The 23,699-nt window shown below is 31.4% G+C and overlaps 1 protein-coding gene across 2 annotated transcripts; it reads left to right on the forward strand.

The window, feature by feature from the left end:
• Window positions 1–8,967: 8,967 nt before the first annotated feature.
• Window positions 8,968–23,695, forward strand: LOC143053541 (neurotrypsin-like). Of its 2 annotated transcripts, XM_076226340.1 has the most exons (12): window positions 8,970–9,076; window positions 10,838–10,909; window positions 12,156–12,294; window positions 13,642–13,820; window positions 14,750–14,897; window positions 15,695–15,879; window positions 16,310–16,448; window positions 18,281–18,462; window positions 19,497–19,635; window positions 19,987–20,168; window positions 21,406–21,567; window positions 22,256–23,695. In XM_076226340.1, the coding sequence occupies exons 2-12, from the start codon at window positions 10,843–10,845 to the stop codon at window positions 22,324–22,326; spliced, it is 1,593 nt and encodes a 530-aa protein (XP_076082455.1). In that variant the 5' UTR covers window positions 8,970–9,076; window positions 10,838–10,842; the 3' UTR covers window positions 22,327–23,695. The 2 variants fall into 2 exon arrangements, 1 of the variants encoding a protein (XP_076082455.1); XR_012971396.1 differs by lacking the exons at window positions 19,497–19,635; window positions 21,406–21,567; window positions 22,256–23,695 and adding an exon at window positions 19,151–19,272 and having other exon boundaries at window positions 8,968–9,076; window positions 19,987–20,124.
• Window positions 23,696–23,699: the final 4 nt, after the last annotated feature.

Below are 23,699 nucleotides of genomic sequence, written 5' to 3' on the forward strand. Positions count from 1 at the left end.
CTTTGTCTTTTAAATAGAAACTAGGTTAAAAATGTATAGCTGGTTCGAAAATATCTTTGATTGCAATTAAATAATAATTCTACTCCCTGGAAAACACTTTTACGAACAATTTAAGAAACTATATCCAAAATGTTAACCGAATAGTTTTTGATATATTACCAATTCTTACGCTATAAACACCAAGAACGATAATATAGACTGTCTGTATTTTTTTTAAATTATTTTCCTTGATCGTACAATCTTTGAATGAGATTCAACAGGCTGTTTATTTACTACTTCTAAATGTAGAACTGTTAAATATCTTATAGGATGATTGTGTTTCTTAAGGTGTTGATAAATGATACTTTTGAATTTAATTGGTCTTTTAAAACGTGTTCTTGCGCGCGTTTATATAAATAGCGTTCAGTTTCACATACATATTGAATTACTCATCCCCGTTTGTTTCATGTGCTTAAATATATAATACTGTTAGTTTTTCAATTTATGTCAGTTTTAAAATTAAACAAAATATTCGACCATTTAATGTGGACCTAACTGTATAGTTGGTAGAAAGACAGGGACATGTAAGTAATATTTTGCATGACACTTATCGAAAGAAGGGTAACCACGATTTTTATTGTTTAAATGATAAGTGAGTGTAGTATTATTAGATACGTGATTTTAAAGATTGCGACGAATACACCCTTTGAACGAGTTAAGTATGTAGCATTATTCCATTTCTAAGAGTCATTTTTGTTTTTTGTTTTCTGAATTTAATTGAAAGGAGCAAAGACTGGTGTCTAGAATATGAACCCGCAGCACACAGGAATTGAATAAAGTAAAATGATAAAATAGTTCTGAAAAAGACGTCACACGCTGTCCGTCATCAAGTAACCGACAAAAAAACCCCTATAAAACTTAGGACAAAAACAAAACATATCAGGATAATGTCTGACGTCTGCCTTAATAGTAGAATTAGACTAAATAGGGAAATATGAGTTTTAGATTAATATTCCTCAAGTAATATGTCCTCACTTGGACACAAACTCGATTATCTGTTATATTATAAGAGCATAAACATAATTTGCGAGGAGACACTATACTGTTTCCACACGTCTCTTAAGAAAAACTTTGTAAAAAGATTCATTGAGAATTGAAATCGGGATTGTGTCAAAAAGGACAAAAAAATGTTATAAATTGTTATAAATGCACAGTAAGTTGTTTCTGTGGTGTTAAACAATTAAACATAGGTTGATTACTACCCCAAAACAATTGTCGTCATGAAGATTTGATGAAATTATTTGATTTTTACCTCTTATATCATTGCGGCATACCATGTATATGGCAGTTAACATAGCCTGATATAAACACTGCATAAACTCACAAAAATCTCATTTATTATCCCAAATGAAAGTTTTATACCTTAAATTTTATTAACTGACAGTAAATAAAACAGTTAAATGACCATGACTGCACTTTTGATCAGTTAATAGTCTCATTACTGACACCAGGTGTAAAAAAGGGGGGTCAATATTCCTTGACTCTTCAATACCTTGGATTTTTTTATTAAACTCATTATAAAAATTGTGGAAAGTCCTTAAAGCAGTAGAACAAACAAGGAAAAATCAACAAAAACTGATCTTGATATTGAAAGTTTATGTTCCTCTAGTCCAAAATGAGATTTTCAAGTATTTTCTATCAAAGGCTTACATTACAGTCAGTTTACAGTCCTTTAACTCTACTTTCCGCTATATAGATGACGTTCTTTCACTAAACAATTCAAAATTTGGTGACTATGTGGAACGCATCTATCCCATCGAATTGGAGATAAAGGATACTACAGATACAGTTAAGTCAGCTTCATATCTTGACTTACATCTAGAAATTGACAATGAGGGTCGGTTGAAGACAAAACTTTACGACAAAAGAGATGATTTCAGCTTTCCAATTGTGAACTTTCCATTTCTAAGTAGCAACATTCCAGCAGCACCTGCATACGGGGTATATATCTCTCAATTGATACGATATTCCCGTGCTTGCATTTCCTATCATGATTTTCTTGATAGAGGGTTACTGCTCACAAGGAAGCTATTAAATCAAGAGTTCCAAATGGTGAAGTTGAAATCATCCCTTCGTAAATTTTACGGACGCCATCACGAGTTGGTTGACCGTTATGGAATAACCATTTCACAAATGATATCGGATATGTTCCTCACGTCGTAACTACAATCCCCTTCCCTTTCATGAATTTGACCTACCGAATTAGACTATTTACCGGATTTGTAATCACATAAGCAACACGACGGGTGCCGCATGTGGAGCAGGATCTGCTTACCCTTCCGGAGCACCTGAGATCACCCCTAGTTTTTGGTGGGGTTCGTGTTGTTTATTCTTTAGTTTTCTATGTTGTGTCATGTGTACTATTGTTTTTCTGTTTGTCTTTTTCATTTTTAGCCATGGCGTTGTCAGTTTGTTTTAGATTTATGAGTTTGACTGTCCCTTTGGTATCTTTCGTCCCTCTTTTAAATATAGCTGTGAAATTTGTAATATAAGTCGCATTATGCTCAGAAAGGATGTTTTTAACTTCAAATTGACTAAGGATTAAGAATAAACAAAACAAAAGATTTCTGATCAACTTTTTTTGCTCTTTAGGCATGTTAGGTGTCAGACTACCAATTACTCCCTCCAATTTAGAACGTATGTAAAAGTAGCCCTACTCTGACACAAAATAGTGCTTTTGGTTTCCTTGTTTACTTAAACTAACCAACAAATTTGCAGAAATGAAACTTTTGGTGAAAGAGAAATATATCTAGATCATTTTGAGCCTAAATTTACTTGTCTATGAGTTTGCATTAAACATTGAGGATTAATGCGGTCCATAGTATACTAATTTTAGATTTCCAGAAAACCAGGTTTTTTTTTTGAAGTACCTCTGTTCGAAGGTCAGTTATTTTGTTAGAAGGCTTTGAAGGTATGGTGAAAATTAGCATGTAGAAAGCTGATACATGTACAATTCAGGATATACCTGGTTTCTATGAAGTTAAACTTAAGGTAAAATATTTAGAAAGCTATGAAAATTGCAAAATTTGGTTGAACAGATAGTGATTTTTAACTGGTGGTCTGACACCTTGAGGGTTCCTGATGAAGGTAAATCCAGAAAAGCGCTTCGGACGCAATAAATTATTAAACGTGTTGTTTTCCATTTTTTGTTCTCCAAGTTTAATAATTTCACAACATTCCAAGTTGCATTCATGATGTAATGTATGTTGTATTAATGATTGTATGCAAAGCATAACTGCACAAATAAGGCTTATATATACAACCATAAATTTTTGTTCATACAACAAGCTGACAATAAATAAAGGACTGTCCTTAAAAGAACCACATCAACTTATACCATTCAAATGTACCAGTCGGATGCTTTATACCAACTTAACATTTATATATCTATGCATGTGAATATGGCGCTGTGCTGAAGACCATACTGGTTGCAAACCTCCACAAATTTGGTTTCTGATGGAAGGTTGTCTCTTTGACAATCAAACTCCGAAACAGTGGTGACGTTGCTTCGCTAAACTATCATCAAAGTCAACGCAGCGTAGTAAAGAGGACGTAACCGCTGTTTCGGAGTCTGATTGACAATCATACAAATTCTTGTTTTAAAAGATTGTAAAGGTGTATTAATGTGTTAAATTCAATTAACACATACATATTCTTTTTAAATGCCATGCTTTTAACTAGTATACATAATTGTCAGCTGATGACAGCATCTGGGTGAATGATTTTCTTGTTGTGTTGGTGTCCCATTAGTGGCATTAGACTGTTTTCTGCTTTTTGGTTGACTGGCTGTCTCTTTGACACATTTCTCATAACCATTCCATTTTTTTTAAATATAACTTTATAATGATACTAGCAAATATCAATAAAAAAATAAAAATATCAAGGAAAAACATCTATTCTAAAACAGATAAAAGATAGCTTCATTAAAATTTTGTAGTGCCATTGAAATTCATGTACCACCAGCTATGGGATTCCCTTTTATTCAGATGCATGTAGGTCTAGTATATTCGGTGTATGAAAGGACTGTAAGGTGTACATCTGACCTTGATATCATTTTCACGGTTCATTGCTCAGTGTTAAGTTTTTGTGTTTTTGTTTGTTTTTCTTAATCGATAAGCAATAGATCAATTATATTTGTTGTAAGGAAGAATCGTTAGCTGTACATGTCTGTCTGGCTTGGTTCATCTGACCTTGACATCATTTTAGTGGTTCAATTGTTATTGTTAAGTTTATTTGACAGTTGTAATAAAGCTTTACATTTAGGACTATCAACATAATATCAATGATAAGTAACATAGGCGAGACATTTCAGTGTTACACACTTGTGTATTACAATAATAATATTTAGTTTTATTTTGAACGTTTTTTGAATGGTTTGCATTTTAATTCCAACCTGATTTGTTCAACTTATGTCACTGCATATTATATAGATTGTCAAGTCACTAGGGTCGTGTTCCTTTCGGGGTTAAGTCAGTTGCTTATAAGCAATATACATGTTTGCAACACACATATTGATACTTGGTTTCATTACGTGGGAGATTTTCATGCGATACCATTTTTGAATGTCCACGTTTTGAAATTAACAGTTTAATTTTTAAGCAATGTATGTTATTGTCACCGAGAATGAGAAGAGTATAGCTTGCTGTGCTAAATGATATTTAGTATTTTATTAGGTGTGTACAGTAACCTATGTAGTTGCTTTTATCTACCTCATATGATCGTAGTTGTCGTATTTGAAATCATAAAATATCTCGCTTTTATATTATGTATGTAGAAAGGAAACTCCTTGCTGTTGATATGTGACTCCACCATATATTGTGCATCATCGTTGTTTTTGTTATCAAAATGAGACCAGAAATCAGCTTTTCCCACATCGAAATTTGTATATGTAGTTTATGTTGTTTTATGTTGTTGCACAAATAAGTGTGCATAGGTTATGTAATTAACCAGTATTAATATCAGAGTTATGTAATTCATTGAATTTCGGGTGCAAAAGAATATGATAGTTAAACCTATATGTTTGGCCAATTTTGTATTTGCTGATTCTATTTAAGCTAGATTAAACTTTTTGAGCTAGGAATGATAAGAAAACAATTAGACATTTTAATGTTTTATCATTATTCATCAAATAGTTGAGGTTCATCATTAATTAATATTAGGACTATTATAAAAAAGAAGATGTGGTATGAATGCCAATGAGACAACTGTCCACAAGAAACCAAAATGACACAGACATTAACAACTATAGGTTAGTGTAAGGCCTTCAATAAGGAGCAAACCCCATACCGTGACAAACACCAATTTTTCAGGACCCCTCCACTTCCACCCCCTTGAAATAGAGCTGTTGAGCAATCAAGATGAGACTATTCATTGTAAGGTACGTAGGCATCCTAACTACTCATCACTACTCATGCCCTTTATCCAAAAAAAGTTCATGGCCCACAACGAAATGTGTAACTCTTTAAGCCAATAACATGTGACTGAGTGGACAGAGCCTAATAATCTGCGTGGATGTTAGATCTGCAAATGCTATACAGCTGCCTACCAAACAATATTTTTAAACCAAATGTTGTTTTCTTTTGTCTGACAAAATCAACATTGACAAATTGCTGACGTCCCAAATGTGGTCTATTTGTTCCATTCGCACTAAAATTTTATCAATTTTTAGGAACAAAAAACTATAACTGCATGAATAGATAAAATTGACCTATTGCTTATAGTATAGGTCTACAAAAAGCCCAACAGCCAGATGTATTGAACTAATCATATATATATTTGGTTTTATACAGGGAGTTCTAATTCAGAAAATTGTTGGAATAATATTCGGAATCACTATAATAAACTCATCAAAGATACCAGGTCTAAATTTTGTATATACGCAATACGCGCGTTTCGTCTACAAAAGACTCATCAGTGACGCTCGAATCTAAAAAAGTTAAAAAGGCCAAATAAAGTACGAAGTTGAAGAGCACTGAGGACCAACATTACTTAAAGTTTTGCCAAATCCAGCTAAGGTAATCTATGCCTGAGGTAGAAAGCCAAAGCACCAAATATACAAACAAACATTAATTAAGATACACAAACACAATGACGAGATATATAAGTGCAGATCCAATTCATATGTAAGGAAGAAACACAAAAAGTTTTAGGTATATACAAAAAGCGTATTAGCACAAATGGAAGTCAAGAATATATGAACTATCATTGAAGAATAACACATTGACGGGATGTTTAAGTACAGAGTAACGTCATTTGTTACAAAGAAACTCAAAAAGATGTATAAGCAAAGCATAAGCCTTAGGGTAAATATGAATGGCGAGAATTCGCAAAAATGTTTATAGAACAATAAAATAATGACGGGGTGTATAAGTACATAACTACGTCAAATGGACACCACCATTAAACGATTAATAGACTTAACAGTAACAATTGTTTTTCATATAGACAACAAAAGAATAATATAACACGTTATTAAGATGATAAACAACATCAGTACCCAGAAACAATACCACAAGATAAAAAAATATGATTTTTAAACTGTGTACGGCCTCTTTTGAAGCAAGTAATCTTAAATATGAATAATAACTTATGAATTACAATTTTTTCATTGATCTCTTTTTTATTTATTCTAATTTTTATTTATTTCTCGATACTCGAATTAATTCAAAATATTCACTCGGAGGAATTTTATCTAACATAACAAGTTGGTACATAAATCTGTGTGTCTATACACTTAAACATCTTGAAAACAACACAAACTCTTTTTACATTGAGTTTTTTTTAATATAAATGCGTAATATCTTTTTAATTATTTCGTTCTACATTATTTACATGATTAAGCTTTTCTAAGCATACAGGGAAATTAAGTTATTAATCGTGCTTAAACTGAATAAGAACTGCGTCATCTACCGGTCATGAAACTGTTCTCATTTCAATCATTTCGTTGATCAAAACAAAACCAAACATCCTAAAGTAATACATGTAATAGTTGCTTTTGTATACATTCCTGTCACCTAGAAGCTTAATTTTCAATTGATAAACCAATGCAAACTACTTTATTAACATATCTTCAACTGCACACTGCAATAACACGAAACGTGATACGTTTTAGTCATATGCTTACAATTCAGTAAATATTAGTAATATAACACTTCTCATATCATTCTGCAGACACGAAAACGTCAGTTGATAAATCAAATTCGTATAACAAACGAAAACGGATACAAACCAATTAATAGTAATTTGAAGATACTTTAAGTATGTTATATGAAAGACATTTAAATTAAGTTAGTGTTACAAAGTGTTTATTTCTTGGGTAGCAGTAGAATATCAATTACAAAGTAAATTACAAATAAGTATATTTTCATATAAGATATAGGCTACTACTTATGAATCATTCAATGTTTTATAAAAAACCGGGTATTTGAATATAATGTCAGTACATTTAATAGGACTAAAGCAAAAATCAGATTATAAAATGACATATGATATAATGATGATTCAGCATGAATTCGGTTATAAGTATAAGAATATTTAAAATAATGGCCGACTCACTTTTTGTTCAATGAAGATTTAAAAATTCACCAATGATTCAAAGATAACGGTCATCTAAATCTTCAAAGGCAATACAGACATAATCTTAATATTGAAGATTCAAAATGTAAACCTCTAAAGAATGGACTAAAGGAACACATCTGTTTTCAAAAGAAGACAAAAACATCAACATTTACCAATGGAAGCTTCCCAATATTCTGTTGAACATAAATAATTAAAACCACCATAGTACAAAACTAAAAGCATACAAAAGAGACAAAAAGACAAACAACTGTCTCTATTTTGTGTTACAGGTCACTGCACTATAGTTACATATATTTTTAAAGAAAAGTTCAAATTCAGCCTGTGTGTTTACAATCGGAGGTGGTCTCAGTTCCATACAGTCGCAAAGGAAAGTCAATTACAGTGTACTTGTAAAAAGATTCACAGAGACAAAAGTTTAATCATTTTTTCCCTTGATTTTTCCACATATTATTTTGAGGTTAATTGGTCATTGGATGATTCTGTTGTCTTAAAAACAAGCGTACGAATTAATAATCAGAACAATTTCAATAAACTATGAAGTGTGCTGAATACATAACTAATACCCAGTTTTTCTCTTTTTAATTTAGCATTGTATCACCGTAAGGCACTTCAAACGGACATTCTATTAAGATTATCATTTTGTTGTCAGATCAAAATATGTTAATTAATGTTAAACATTTATTCTCGTGGTTTACTAGATTGAGTAACAATTCTGGTCTTAAATATCCTTTCAATAATTTATCTTTTCAATGAAAACTCGGATTGCGAGTTTAAGTCACGCAATGGTATTTATATTTGACATGTTCAATTGCAATATAAAATGACAAATATTGACAGTTTCACTAGCAACGAATATCTCCGGGCTCTCCATTTTTTTTCCCAAACTGCTCCCTCCCGCTTCCATCAAAACAACAACAAACTAATAACTACAGTATATCAAATATTACACATGTTACAGAGATTACCGTTTAACAACATAAACCAATATATAGATTAATCAATGCAATGTGTATAATGCCTGCAGAGTATGTATATGCCTTATATTCAATCTACTTTTATTATATTTTAGTTTTGCCTACTTTTTTACATGAATTAACACTATTAAATTAGTGTGTTACCTTTGTCATATTTTTATTCAGTTGATTTATATCTAAAAAAGATTTATATCATAAAATGTTTACTTATTAAAGTTTAAACTTGAATGATGATTAGCTTAGATATACTTTACGACAGTTATTTCCAATTTTTTTGTTCTAAGTTATTCATGCATAACATTTGCCCTTATTTATAAAAGAATACGACTTTAAAAAGAGTTAGATAATTAAAGGTATACAGGTTTAAACCTGATTCTGGATATAAAGATATTTTGATAATATATCTAACTGCGTTTATTATATCAACTGATCATTTGAACAAAGTTTATATTTGACAAAATAAGATTGAGATATATTAATAACCAGTGAGTATATATTTTAATTTCATGAATAATATATTTTATATAATTACGTTTTAGCCTTTTTATGACTTAAAAACCATATGAATGATTGCACTGTGTTCATATTACTACTACAGTTAACACACATTTTAATCTAAGAAGCATGTGTATATATGTGCAAACACGAGATACATTTTTGATATTAACTTTAAGGGTTTGTTTGATATCTTGTCGTTTTACAAATTGCGCAACAATAATTAAGAAATAATTCATGGGGGCTTGAGTATATCATCATTTTACCATGTCAAATATTTTACCCTGAGCGATAGCGAGGGGTAAAATATCAGCATACAGGGACAACCCGTGGTAAAATCTAGACATAATCAAGCCCCCATGGATTATTTCGATTCTAGTTAAACAAATACGGTTATTCTTTTAAATCGAAGTATTATAGGTTGAGGCAAAAATTTGCCTTTCCCATAAATAAATGCACTATTAAATTGGCGTAAAAGAACGGAGCAAACTGAATTAGTGACATGCTTAAACTATTTACAATAACGTAATATTATTTCGATAGTTTTGGATGAACTTGAATGAGAAGTTACTTATATGTCTTATATGAAAAAACATTATTCATGCTTATTCCACATTTTAGCATCGTTTGTTTACGCTTCTTGTTGTGATGATTTCTCTGTTTCATAAGCAGGCATTTTCCCGTTAAATGCTTACATTCTTATGTCATTGTTCTATGACGTCGGTAAGCTTATTCATAAAAAAGCATATGACGGGGAAGTACGATCGAAACAGCCCAGACTATATGTTCATACTTTACCACGGGTGTGTACTCAAAGCGTTTGAAGGACGTCATGTTAGAATAAGCTATGTTCCATGACTATACATATGGATATTAGAGAAGCATAATCCTGTATATTACATTTAATGATTTCAACCAATGGTTTAAAATATCTTCAAAACATCTTTTTTTTATTTTATTTTTAATTATAATCATTAGTGACTGCGTTATATTGTTTCTTTTTAATTTAATTTCGAGTTTATGTAATGATCAAGGCTTAAAGTCATTATCATTTAAGCTAATAGTCTATGCGCAATGATTTTGAACAAAAAATTTTCGTGCATGACCTATTGATAACATAATTCAATGTTGAGTTCTTTAAAAAATACAGGATCATCTTCATATATATGATATAGGTGCTGCTATGGTTTACATTTTGCCTCATTTTTCTCAGTACTATAATTACTATATTTATTTCACTTGACTGGGCGGGGTTTAACGGATTCGCTCACAATAAACCAGTCCATCTATAGTTAGGTGTTTTAGGATAAACTCATCAATGAAGTGTCCAGTCATTGTTTTGTAAATTCTTTTGATGACACTGATAGGTGATTAGAAATCAGTAATAATTATAACGGCAATCATCCTTATCACACACATCTTCAAAGAGACTGTCCTTATGCAAATTAAAACATAAGCTCCGCCCGATCAGTTGACATAACATTGGTAATAATATGGTTTTGTTGGTTGCTTGATTATTGGCATTATCAGTATTGGCGCAGCCAACTTTCTTTTTTTTTTAATTTGGACATGTCTGGGTCGAGTGAGTCTATAGATGCAATGATAGTTATATCCGTATTTAATATCAATATCAACATCTTGTTATTAGCTACTAATGACGATGTTATTTTAGAACATTTGTACTAACATATTATGAGATATACTTGAGGGAGAAACCAAACTTAATATCTGATACATGAATTTATTTTCAGAAGAGATGGTACGACTTATGTTTCTTCTTTACATAACAAGTCAAGTGTATAATGTAAAAAGCCAGAGTACAGGTAAATTTATATGATATCTCATACTTAAATATAACATGAACATGATAACGTATACACAAATGAAAAAATCATTCATAAGAACGAAAATTACAGCTAGTGTCAATCATAAATAATTAACTAAGATAATCGATGATCATTTTGAAAATAAAAATAAAATGGTATTGTTAAAGTTATTCTTCCAGTTAGTCATATCGTGGTCAATGTATATTTAATTTCAACATTTCGATGAATGTTCCGAAAATGTTTATCATGTAAACATATATATTCGTTTCAACCTTATTAACATGCATATCAAAACATCTCGTAATCTATGTCGGGTCTTAAATTCTCTACACAAAGTATGCAGCTGTTTTACACATGCATTTTTGTTTTTTACTTTTCATATTAGAATATTTTACAAAACAATAAAATTCTGATGCATGTACAAGTATTGGTGCACTTGCATAAGGTTTATGAGGATTGAAAAATGCTCATTCAAAAAAATAATTCTTGAAACAGGTAATTTTCGAAACAATATAAAAGCAATATGCAAGATTGTTTCCGGTCATATTAAAGTGTCCGTGTAACAGTTAACTAGTTTTCGACACCTCTGCTGTGTGCACGCTAGTACATATATCTTCAATGCCTGTTAAATGTATATTGTAAACGACGACAGATTTTTTTTAATCAAAATATGACAAAGAATAAAAATGAGGCTATTCTTATGTCTTATACATTTGCATATAATGTGGTGCCACATAAATAATAAATAATTATGTGTCAGAAATAACTGAAGATAACACATGAGACATTGTTATGACTTTTTTCTTTGATGACGAATGAACACCGATAAAGCCTCCTTGATGATTAACTGTTTAACATTTCGAAGTTTAAATGTTCCATGGCTGATCACATATATATATGTTTATATTCACACAAAATGCAATTCGACTAACCTTACTCAATGTGCACAAAACACTGAATTTGGTTGAAGTAATTGTTCCTGTTCAAGGATTATTATATACAATAGAAATCAGTAGAAAGTGCTACATGCATACCATGATGAAGTTTATGCTTTTACACATTAAGTTAATACAAAAAAGAGGCATTTCAAATAGAAATCGATTTACATAGAAAAGTATAATATGTTTATGTGTTTATTTTGGGGTATCGTCCGGAGAATGAAAGTATGTTCCCTATTTCAAATTGATAAAAGAAATAAAAAAAACATTAAGTGATTTATGCTTATTTTTCTGCCTATCAACAGGAGATCTCCGCATAAATGGAGGATCGCAAGAAAATAAAGGACGCTTAGAAATCCTTTATAATGATACATGGGGAACTGTGTGTGACGATGACTTTGATAATATTGATGCTAGTGTGGCTTGTAGACAACTAGGTTATTGGTAAGTATATATTTGTCTGGCTATAAGACAAATTGATAAACAACAATAAATGTATAGAGAATACACCTTAAAGCTGAATAACTGTTAAAACAGAAAGTAATCTATACACAATTGAATTGAAGATGGATATCGTATAAGATAAACAAATATGTTGAAAGGAGCCTTTAACAAACACAGAACTAACCCATAAGAGAATGTTTCATTTAACCATGTTTTTCCGTATATAGGTCCAACATCTGTTTTAAGTTAATTAACTCTAACAAAATACAAGAACGAAACGAAATAGACGCATGATTAGATTGTATGTTCTGTATTCGTATTAATGATTATCTTTCAGTTGTCAACACAAAATCATGCGAATATATTTAATAACGGAAATTGGGAGTGTGTCAAAGGGACAACGATCAGACCAAAGAGCAGACAATAGCCGAAGGCCACCGATGGGTCTTTAATGGAGAGAGAAACTTTAGCACCCGGAAGCGTTCCTCCTAAACCAAAATGTATTCTAGTTCAGTGATAGTTGACGTCATAATAAATTGGACATATACACAAGGAACTAAAATTAAAAAAGATAAAAGACTAAAAAAAGCCAGAGGCTTCTGACTTGTGACAGGTGCAAACAAAGCGTATGGGTTAAACAGGTTTTTTTTTATTTTTTTTTTATCTGAGGAATACGTTATCAAGATCACGACATATTATTTGTCGTACAAACCGTTTGTGGCATACATTATAGAAAAAAGTCATGTTCCGAAAACTGGTTATTACATCTGCAGACCAATATTAACTTATAGCCACATTGTTATCAATATTTAGCTGTCTCAATTTTTGTAACCTCCACCTTGAATGCTCAAAACTGTTTGGGACTTGAATTGTTCGTGTTTTTTGTTTCCATTTCTTTGTGAAATTGAATATCATTTTCAAATCTCATTCCCCTGTTTGTGAATTCATTTAGTTTTTTAAAGTCGTACACGAAAACAATATCCAAACGTCATGCAACAACATTGCACTCCAGCGAATGGATCATCGCGCACTTTGTCGTAGACCATGAAATTTTCAGCGTAACGATAGCACATCAGCGTCCCTATCGCACCTCTAAATCCTATCTAAACCTCTGTTATTTAGACGAAATATGAATATAGTCTAAAACTTTGCACAACGGTACTAATATAATATGTAAGAATCACCTTGCACTATACCGGACGCACTAAACTACTCGGGCACATATGCTCCACTAGTGGTCGAATCTTGCGCATCGGACATAGTGCAACTCAATTGATGCCACGATATCTCAGTGGCATTAGTTCGAATTGCTGCTGCTTACCACTTTTTAAAATTTTTTATGTGCAGTTCTGGCATATTGTTGAGATCCGAATTCGTAACCAATGGAAATGAAACAATATGGCTAGATGATGTGACATGTTCTGGAAATGAGAGCAGATTGATAGACTGTACATACACCAAATCTCATAATTGTCACCATGGTGAAGATGTTGGTATTGATTGTGATGTCATATGTCCTGAAATTGGTACGATTAATATTTGAATCAATAATATTATCTAGCTAAAGTAATCATTTTACATTGATGGATGTGTCCCCTCATACAGATACCCAATATGTAGCCAGTGATGTTTTTAATTTTGGTTTATTTTTGGCTAGAATCAGCTCTTTGTGGATGACTTTAGTATATGGCATTCAATTAAACATTTTGTCTGAAATCATCACTAAAAAAACGTAACCTGCTTACCAAATGCAGAAAGTTTTCTATTCTTATGAATTTTTTATTGCATTTACTTAATGATATCAATACAAAATTCAGTTTTTATTGAATGACTGTTACTTCATTTACTTAATTAATTTAGTGACGTGCATTAAGGTGATTTTTTTCAACAATGAAAATTAACCATTGTTTTAAACGGTTTTCAATTATACTTGAAGGGGAAATTTAACGCATATATATAGTTATACTTCAGTAGGCAAAAGCGTATGTGCTGATTAATATATAGAGAATACAAAACTTTTGATGAAAAATACGTTTATCAATTAAACAAACTGAAAAATACTAACTAATAAAATTAGATATGCACTGCATGCTTAATTATTAAACTGCCTTACTAGAACCCATACTGCATTTAACAATCTTCAACATGACCAATATGAAAAAAAATGGAATCAGAAAATACATGTACAATACACAGCAAAAAACGACAACCACTCAGTAACATAGTTTTGACCTTGGGCACGCAACAACATAATGCGAGGGGGTTCGACATGTTGGCAGGCGCTTAATTTGCACTTATCCATTTATAGTTTTGTAACATTAGAATACACAATACAATTAATTGAACATTTATTGTCTTATCAACTTGAATAAGAAAGCTGGCCTGCCGAATAAAGGATATACTAATGCTCAATTGAAAAAAACTCACTGTGCACTTCTTTTTTGAAATTCGACAGGTGATTTACGTTTAGTTGACAGTACTACTAGTATGCGGAGAGACGAAGGACGATTGGAGATTTATTTAAACCGTGTATGGGGAACTGTTTGCGAACAGGAATTTGATGACATTGATGCAGCAGTAGCATGCAGACAGCTAGGCTATCGGTATGATAAAAAGAAATGTGAATCGTTATAATTATATGATTTGCTAACCCTTCCGCAACGCCTGAGATAACTTCAATAATATGTGGGATTGTATTGCTTCTGTTTTACATTTCTATGTTGTATTATGTATGTTTGTCTGTTTGTCCTTATCATTTTAATTGATGGCGATTTTCGACGTGTGTGTTTGAATGTATCTCTGATATCTTTTGCCTCTCTTTTATAAAACAAATATATATCATCGAATATTACACAACACACAAATCGATGACTTATGATCATGATCGTATTGCCTCTTTATGAACATGATAAAGGTAATAAGATGTAATTTGAGTGCCAATGACACAATTGTATAGCAAATTACAAATAAAATGGATGTACGCAACCGCAAGCAAACGTATGTCCCTCAGCAATGAGACAATTCGAAACTCATATAATCATTAAACTATGAAAAGCCCCGACAGTAAACATATAAAACGATTCATTTGAGAATAAAACGGCCTCTGAGCATTCGCGGTGTGGACCAAGATCTAATCAAACATTAAACAATGTCCATGTAACATGATTTTTAAAATCACAAACACGACATTTCTTGACATTATTTCACCTTTAGTAAATTGATTCCTTCATCAAAGTGTATCCGATGTTGTTACATTAAATTTCAGAAAATCAAAACCATATTTTCATGCCACAATTAAATTATTGATTTACTAATTTGTTTGATGGATTGCCGTTTTCGTGATATTGAAGTAAGTTAGAAAATGTTTTAAAATAAAAATAAAGTGCTTGCTTCATTACAGCACTGGGGTAACCATTCGCTCTGGCCTTATTTATCCTGGAACTGGACCAATCTGGCTTTACGGTTTAGGATGTAATGGAAGTGAAAGTAAATTAACTGACTGTACAAAAAGTTATCTGACTTATTGTTCACATTACTTTGATGTTGGCATTCAATGTTTGTTTAACAATCCAACTAAAGATCATGGTAATACGTTATTTATATTTTTGTTTAATCAGTAAAGGACAATTTAAGTATTCCTTGAATACAACTATTTGGTAGGTTCTTTAACAGTGGGCTAGCAATTTTTCAAATAACAGTGCACAAAAGATGGTAAGCAATTTCGGAAATACCAAAAAATATTTAAATTATGATGAAAAAAGAGTGTCGATGAAACATAATGAGAAAATTAACTGCAAGAAACCTAAATCATATACTTTATTGAAATATACAAACAACTATAATACAAAATCTGAGGTGACCTTATAGATTTTGAAATTAAAATAATACAATTACATTGAAATGTTTGGTTAAAATCAATGAACACTATGTATTGGTTTACTCATGTTATTATTCTTCATGTTTCGAAAGTATTTCGAGTACATCATGAAAATAACCATAATTATGTTTTTTACAGGGAATTTGCGTCTTATTGGAGGACAAAACAAAAACGAGGGACGGCTGGAAATAAATCTGTTCGATGAATGGGGAACTGTTTGTCATGATTATTTTAGCAATTTTGAAGCAGTAGTTGCTTGTAAACAACTAGGATATTGGTATTTATCTTTTGGTGTTATTTTTGTCAAACAATGTTTGGTAGTACATCCATCACATTTGGACCACGACACCACTTTTAGATGTCTAAGTAAGATCGTGGTAGTCGTTATATGACGTGCAAAAATTTTCAAGATCGTTAAGTTCAACCTTCACCTTTAAACATGCTGAAAACATTCGTAGTGCAGTCGAAGTCAAAACTGTTCGTCGTATTTTAGCTAGGTTCAAACTGCCAATCAGATCAACAAGATGATCTGGATTGCTCAAATTCCCACGATCAAGCGTTACCAAATTATTCGTCAGCCCTGTTTTCGTCGTCTACCCGACCGCTATTCAATTGCACACGACAAATACAAATTTGATTATCCTAAGAATTTTACGATTCCTTTACGATCTTTATTCGACTATTGTCGATCTCAACCCGATTGATACCAGACCGAATCGACTAAAACATATAAGGGTTGTAGGAAAAACCAGGAATAGTACTGATATGTTCATTTCAGTATAAAACTTCTATTTTTTTCCCTGAACATAATACCGCAAAATATTACTTTTCACACAATTGATACATGTTGTAAAACAACCGTAGTGGTGTGCATTTGTTTGGTTACGTGTTGCTAAATTTGTAGTTTTGTATTATGCGTTATGCGGACTGCTGTTTTCGAGCCGTCGTTTATAGTTTTTAATCATGGCTGCGTCGACACGATTTCTTCGTTTTGGTTTGAATGTCTATTAGAAATTATCCAGTTTTCAATTTTTTTAAGTACAATCAATTTAAGTATAAAGAGAATGTTTGTGGTATTCATGTTTTGTGCAGCTAAAAAAGCAAGGACAACATATTTTGTGGAAGGAAGGTATGATAATTAATCGGATGTGCGGAAGCGTTTACAGAATATTGTGGCAGTCATGTATTCTCGTTAACGAAGTAGGAATGTAAGTGTTCCCGATATCATTCAAACAATAATACTATTCATGGACAAAGAACATTAAAAGCACATTTGACGATGCTGGCAGTGGGTAATCAAACGTATTTTAATTGCAAAATACAGACCTCAAAAAATGATGCCAAAAAGTATCAAACTTCGATAAATTGACCTGTTAAAGCAAATTTGGAATTCACTTATTTAAAACACTTCTAAATCCATAAGGTATAGGCTCTTTAAGGAATATTTAAAATTTAAAATTTGAAAATTATTTGAAAATTATCAATTTACTAATTTCGAACATCAAATCATACACTGCCAACAGAAATAGGAGATGGCATAACATTGACAGAAGTGAAAGAAAATGTTTAATTTATCACTGAACTAGTATATATTTGTTTAGGGGCCAGCTGAAGGACGCCTCCGGGTGCGGGAATTTTTCGCTACATTGAAGACCTGTTGGTGACCTTCTGCTGTTGTTGTTTTCTATGATCGGGTTGTTGTCTCTTTGGCACATTCCCCATTTGCATTCTCAATTTTATTAATATGTTCAGAAAGAGATATCATTTTTTGGTTTGCCAGGTTTTACAAGATGAAAAGTGTTAAAATAATGCTGTAGTTCATTAGTTGCTTTGATTTTCTCGTCTTTTAATGGTTTTATTTCATACTAATTGAAAACGGATTATTTTGCTTTTATTTTTAAACGTGTTTTGTTCTAAATGCATGTTGATTTTATTGATTTTTAGTGGCTTTGAACACACTGTCAGTAACTGTGACGACTCTCAGATAAGTACTTATTATGTTTTTTTAGTTGGGATATTTAATTTTCGGTTTCATAAACAATCACATTACAAACAAAGTTCAGTCAATTCATAGAAAGCGAACTACTAATTATATTTGTTTTGTTCCAGTACTGGTATTGTGTTGCCATCTAAAAATGTAGATGATGGAAACGGAACAATTTGGTTAGCTAATGTTGACTGTGAAGGAAATGAAGAGAAATTAGTTAATTGTTCGTATGATTCTTACGTTACTCACTGTGGACACCAAAACGATGTTGGCATTCGATGTTTCATCACCTGCCCAACACAAGGTTATAATTAAATGAGTGTTTTCTAGAATGACGTTGTAGATATAAAACTGTGCATTTGAATTACAGATTAAAAACGATATATACAAGGTGTAAATTTAAAATGCCTAAGTACAAAAAAGCGTACAAACCGAATGACTAAAACCAATATAAAATTATTAGTCCAAAACAAACTATCAACGCTTTATCTAAAAAGAAAACGAGAAATAGACAAACAGCAGTACACAAAAACTACAGTTTGAGTAACATGAACCTCACCAAAATCTGAGAGTCATCTCAGGTGCTCTGGAAGGGTAAGCAAATTCTACTCCACATATGACAATCGTAGTGTTGCTCATGGTGTTATGCACACATGAGCTTCTTACTTAATAACTGTTATTTAAGGTCATTTATAAATTGCATCACGTAACAAAATATGTTTACTGAAACTTACAAATAAAAAAAATATACATGCTTCATGTTTTTCGATCATATTCATTTTACAAATTTATATGTCCTATGGATCAAAATTCAAATAAATGTTTTTATTGCACTCTGTCAGTTATGTTTGTTCATATTGAGTATACTAGTGTTGCAAAATAGATGAACATGTTTTGACTTTTGTCACGATATAAATATACATTGAACACATTTTTTGTTTTCGTGAAGCTGAACTTATTTTTAAATCATGTAATATTATGTTGTATGTTAGATGCATAATGAAGAATATAGTATTTAAATCAGAAGTGTATCAAAGAGACAACATTGGTTCTTCAAAATAGTTGTATTGGATACATAGACATGTATTATCGTTTGGGATTAGTTGTAGAACTTGTGAGTTGATTTTGTTATTTCGATCAATGAAAAATATATCAAACATTATCAAAATTCGCCGGAAAACAATGTTTGTCTGTTTTTGTTATTGGTATCTCGTACAAGCGTTGACTAAATACACATGAACTCAATGTGCTTAAACTCAAATATAATAACAGAAGATATATTCAATTTTCGAAAGAAATGTCAGGTGTACTTTTGCCATTAATTATACGTTGTTTTAGGCCACTTGCGTATTGTTGAGAGCGGCAAGGAGCACGAAGGACGACTTGAAATTTATATGAATGGAGTTTGGGGAACAGTTTGTCGAGATTTCTTCGACGATATTGATGCAACAGTTGCATGTCAACAACTTGGGTTCTGGTATGTGTGTATTGACAATGTTATTTGGTACACAGACATAACTTACAAAAAACAAGAGGAAGAAAAAGCATGCCGGTTATTGATTTCAAGTCAGTTTGACTAACAAGTTAAATACATTTTTGACTCGTACTGCTGAAACCTAGTCATTTGTGCTTTTTGTTCTAATGTAAAGTTGGTATCAATCATGTATCTTAAAACGTTCATGTTTTTAATGGCAAAGTTAGATATGTTATATTGTCTTCTTGATATCGTTCGATAATTAATTTTTGTTTTAAAACCGCATATTAACATAAATGTATATTCGTACGTTTCTGTAGTGCCTAATTATATATGTTAAACAACTTTTGATAGTTCTGGAAAGGCGTTGCATTCATATAATGTAGTGGATGGCACAGGTGTTATATTGCTAGATGATCTTCATTGTTCCGGTATAGAAAGTAGATTAATGACTTGTTCGTATGACCCTATAACCACAGATTGTGGGTCATACGAGGATATTGGAGTGAGTTGTTCTTTCACATGTCCGACAACAGGCAAGTTTGAATTCAGATAAGCAAAGTTTGATGTATGATCAACTTAAAAGTAAAGAAAAAAAAAACATAAATATTTCAATCCATAGCTTCTTTAAAATTATTTTAAAAAAGAAAGTAAGAATTTATATTTTTACATGTTCAGTAGATGACAAGATATGAACATATACATGTACTAGTATATATAAGCTCCAGATCTTCAATGATGAGCTAGATAGATACTGTATAGGCAAGTATAAAGCCTCGAAAATACAAAATGCAAAAAAGAGAGACCGTCTGATGTTAGCAAATACAGAAAACATGATGATTGACTACTGCAGCCTAGGTTAAGAACAAATGATGCATGATCATTTGAATGTAATACTCTAAATTCAGAAATTATCATATGTTCTTATGGGAAATCTTACACAATAACAATTTGTATTTTATTGTTGTATAAATAGAAACAATATGATACGAAATATCTCTATTTTTCTATACAATCTGAATCTGATATATAGCAGTGTCATATTGTATACCTCAACGCTTCCTGTTTGGTTCTGAAAACGTTTGAATTACGATTTTTATGAATGTGAATGCATCACTAATATATCTTTCCTGACATATCCTGGTAGTATACATTCATATATGTTTTAACATGTAATTAGTTTCATGTTTACAATTTCGTTCTATTGTTATCAAAGAAGTTCATTTCACTGTCAAAACTTACTATATTACTCTCTCTAATTCCTACTCGATTTATAGCTTCCCTGACCCGTTTTTTTAAAAGTGTAGTTCGTTAAATGTCAGTTCTGCTTTGGTAAAAAACAAATTACAGTCGGCCAAGTTTTATTTTAAGATAAGTTGACTGTATCAACTTACTTTGTCTTTGGCGATTCATTTTGTGAAGACCATGCGTTTATCAATTTGTATTGGTACATGCCATATAACTTGACACAATTACGAATTATCTAAATCAAAATGGCAATGTCTGGTATCATTCATTTCCTTTGGAATGAATGAGTTTTTCCTTTGGAATGAATGAGTTGATCGCCTGTTTCAAGTGTGACTTTGTTATCTTTGCCCTTCTGTGGAAGATTTGATTATTGTAGTTTCCAATTTGTTATCCTTTGAATTTTGAACTTAATTCATGTTTTAATTTGATTTTTTACTTCACTCAATCTTGATATCATCTCATTTTTTGTGTGTAAAGTGCATTTACGCACGCCAATCGGATTTTAATTTTCATTAAATACAACAGTCAATGGAGGTTGGAGTACTTGGTCTCCTTGGAGTGCCTGCTTTTGTGGAACTCACCAATTTCGAACACGTAATTGCACAAACCCAACACCTATGTATGGAGGACAGTATTGTGAAGGATATCCAGCAGAACAAAGAAACTGTAGTTCATTTTGTTATTCAAGTACGTAAAAGTTAACACAGTTATCATAATGTAGAATTTTGATGCTGTTTGATAGGAAATGTCGATTGATATTTAAATAAATGTAGAGGAAATATGTCCATCATACTGTTAAAATGTATATTGTAAAATAAATGACTAAATACGCTATCAAAATTTATGTTTAAAAAATAGCAAATGCATATAAGACAAAATAGATGTCAGTACAAGATACTATTCGTATTATTGCGTTAATGAAATATTTTAACATGGCTTGTTATGATACATAATCATTATTAATTTTAGTACTAACAAACACACACATATGTTTGTATATAAACATGATAAATATATGTATGTATTCATATTTATTTAAAGATCTACATGTAGTTGGGTTATAGTATTTTTATGTATTTTAAAGCGAAATAAATATGTCATAGCTAGAGTAATAATATATCATAGCTAGAGTTATAATATATCATAGTTATAATCGATAATATAAAACTTTGTTGAAAAAATCAAACACTAAACTTATTATATGAATGCTATAATTGTGACATGTGTAACGTATAATGTATATACTTTAAATTTCTGTTTTAAGCATTTCTATTTTAATACATGCTAATAGGATTTAGCAAGAACAAATTATTTTGACCATGTTGATCTGACATTTTGTTACGTTGTAATACATGTATTACATTTTCTTTTCCAGGAAACAACAGTCAACAAAACGACAGTACACATTCATTGTATTTGCATGCCCCATACATTTATGCTTTTTAACGATGCTACTTTACAGAACTTCCAGCAAATATGATTATAGCCATACGTTCACAGTTTGTTGGAAATGCTCAATTGGGTGTTGTATTATGTCTTTCAAACAGAGCTCCCAATCTATAATGAATACATCTATAGTCTATACTATGCGTCAAGTATATCGATTTTCAGGAATGCCATCGATATAAAATAAACTACGATGCCGATACAGTACAAATGAATGGCCTTCACAAATAGAATAACCAATTTGGGCAATATGTTACTTCATATCATTATTAAGATATACATATAAATATATAAACAATAACTTTAATACAAAATAGCGAAAAAAGTAGATAATTTTAAAACAACACGATATTATAAGTGAAGGGCACGTGATTTGATACGCCAAACACAAACATTTTAATGAATACCAATACTTGAACATTTATAACATATATGTCTATTTTGATTTTTACATTTTGTATACATTCACATTATACATGCATTATTCTAACATCAGAAAAAAGATCAAGTTTACTGAGGGCACCTTGACATATAGAAAAAAAATGGGGATACTGTCTTCGATATGTTGTGAAGAAGAAACGTAGGTTGTATGACATTTTTACATCAAGATCTTCCTTTTTTGTAGTTCTGCTTTGTCTGTATATGATGTAATTGACGGGACAGTTGTCATATGTTTTTGGTGATTTTCATTGTCAGTGTACAGATAGTAGAGGTGTTTCTTGTACCTACGATATTCCAATATGGGTGACTGTTTTTCATCTGGTTGTCATAATGCAGATACATTTGTATATAGATCTAACCTTCTATGTTACCGTTTTTTTTTATAGTTGCAATATACCAAATGATGAACACAAACTATGAAGTCGAAAACGAAAATGAAATAAATAAACGACTGCACAAAAACACTCCACACGTGACATCCGTTTTTTTATAACATAATAGATGACAAAAAGTTATGTTACATAATATTAACATAGGCGGACGCTAGATGAGAATGATAATTTAAAATTTTCAGTGAAAGAACCAATTTTTCAAATTATATAAAATATATATATATCCCGTTATGAGATTCCTTGTTGTTTAGTATTTTTTGTTATTTTACATTTAACGTAACTTCAATGAACTGCTATAGCCATGAATAAGAGTGTACTTAGTACACATGTTTTGACCAAAAAGTTATTCGGATGAGCTAGTGAAAAACACGCTCCACAAGTTCTCAGTCCCAACCATAGATAAAACTGGTTAGAGGATAATGATTGTAAAGTAGGAGACGCATAAACTGTCGCAGAACTCATTCTAAAAGAATAAACAGTCTCTTCTTATCATCGTCAATTTCAGTTAAAACGTTATCATGCGACCATGTCTTGGAGATA

The sequence above is a fragment of the Mytilus galloprovincialis genome, chromosome 12 (genome assembly GCF_965363235.1).
Source record: "Mytilus galloprovincialis chromosome 12, xbMytGall1.hap1.1, whole genome shotgun sequence".
NCBI lineage: Eukaryota > Metazoa > Mollusca > Bivalvia > Mytilida > Mytilidae > Mytilus > Mytilus galloprovincialis.

Bases quoted from the DNA above. Each gene is read 5' to 3' on its own strand.
- LOC143053541 (XM_076226340.1), top strand. From the start codon at position 10,843: ATGGTACGACTTATGTTTCTTCTTTACATAACAAGTCAAGTGTATAAT. The intron at 15,880-16,309 runs GTAATACGTTAT...TGTTTTTTACAG, and splicing joins CAATCCAACTAAAGATCATG to GGAATTTGCGTCTTATTGGA. The intron at 21,568-22,255 runs GTACGTAAAAGT...TTTCTTTTCCAG, and splicing joins TAGTTCATTTTGTTATTCAA to GAAACAACAGTCAACAAAAC.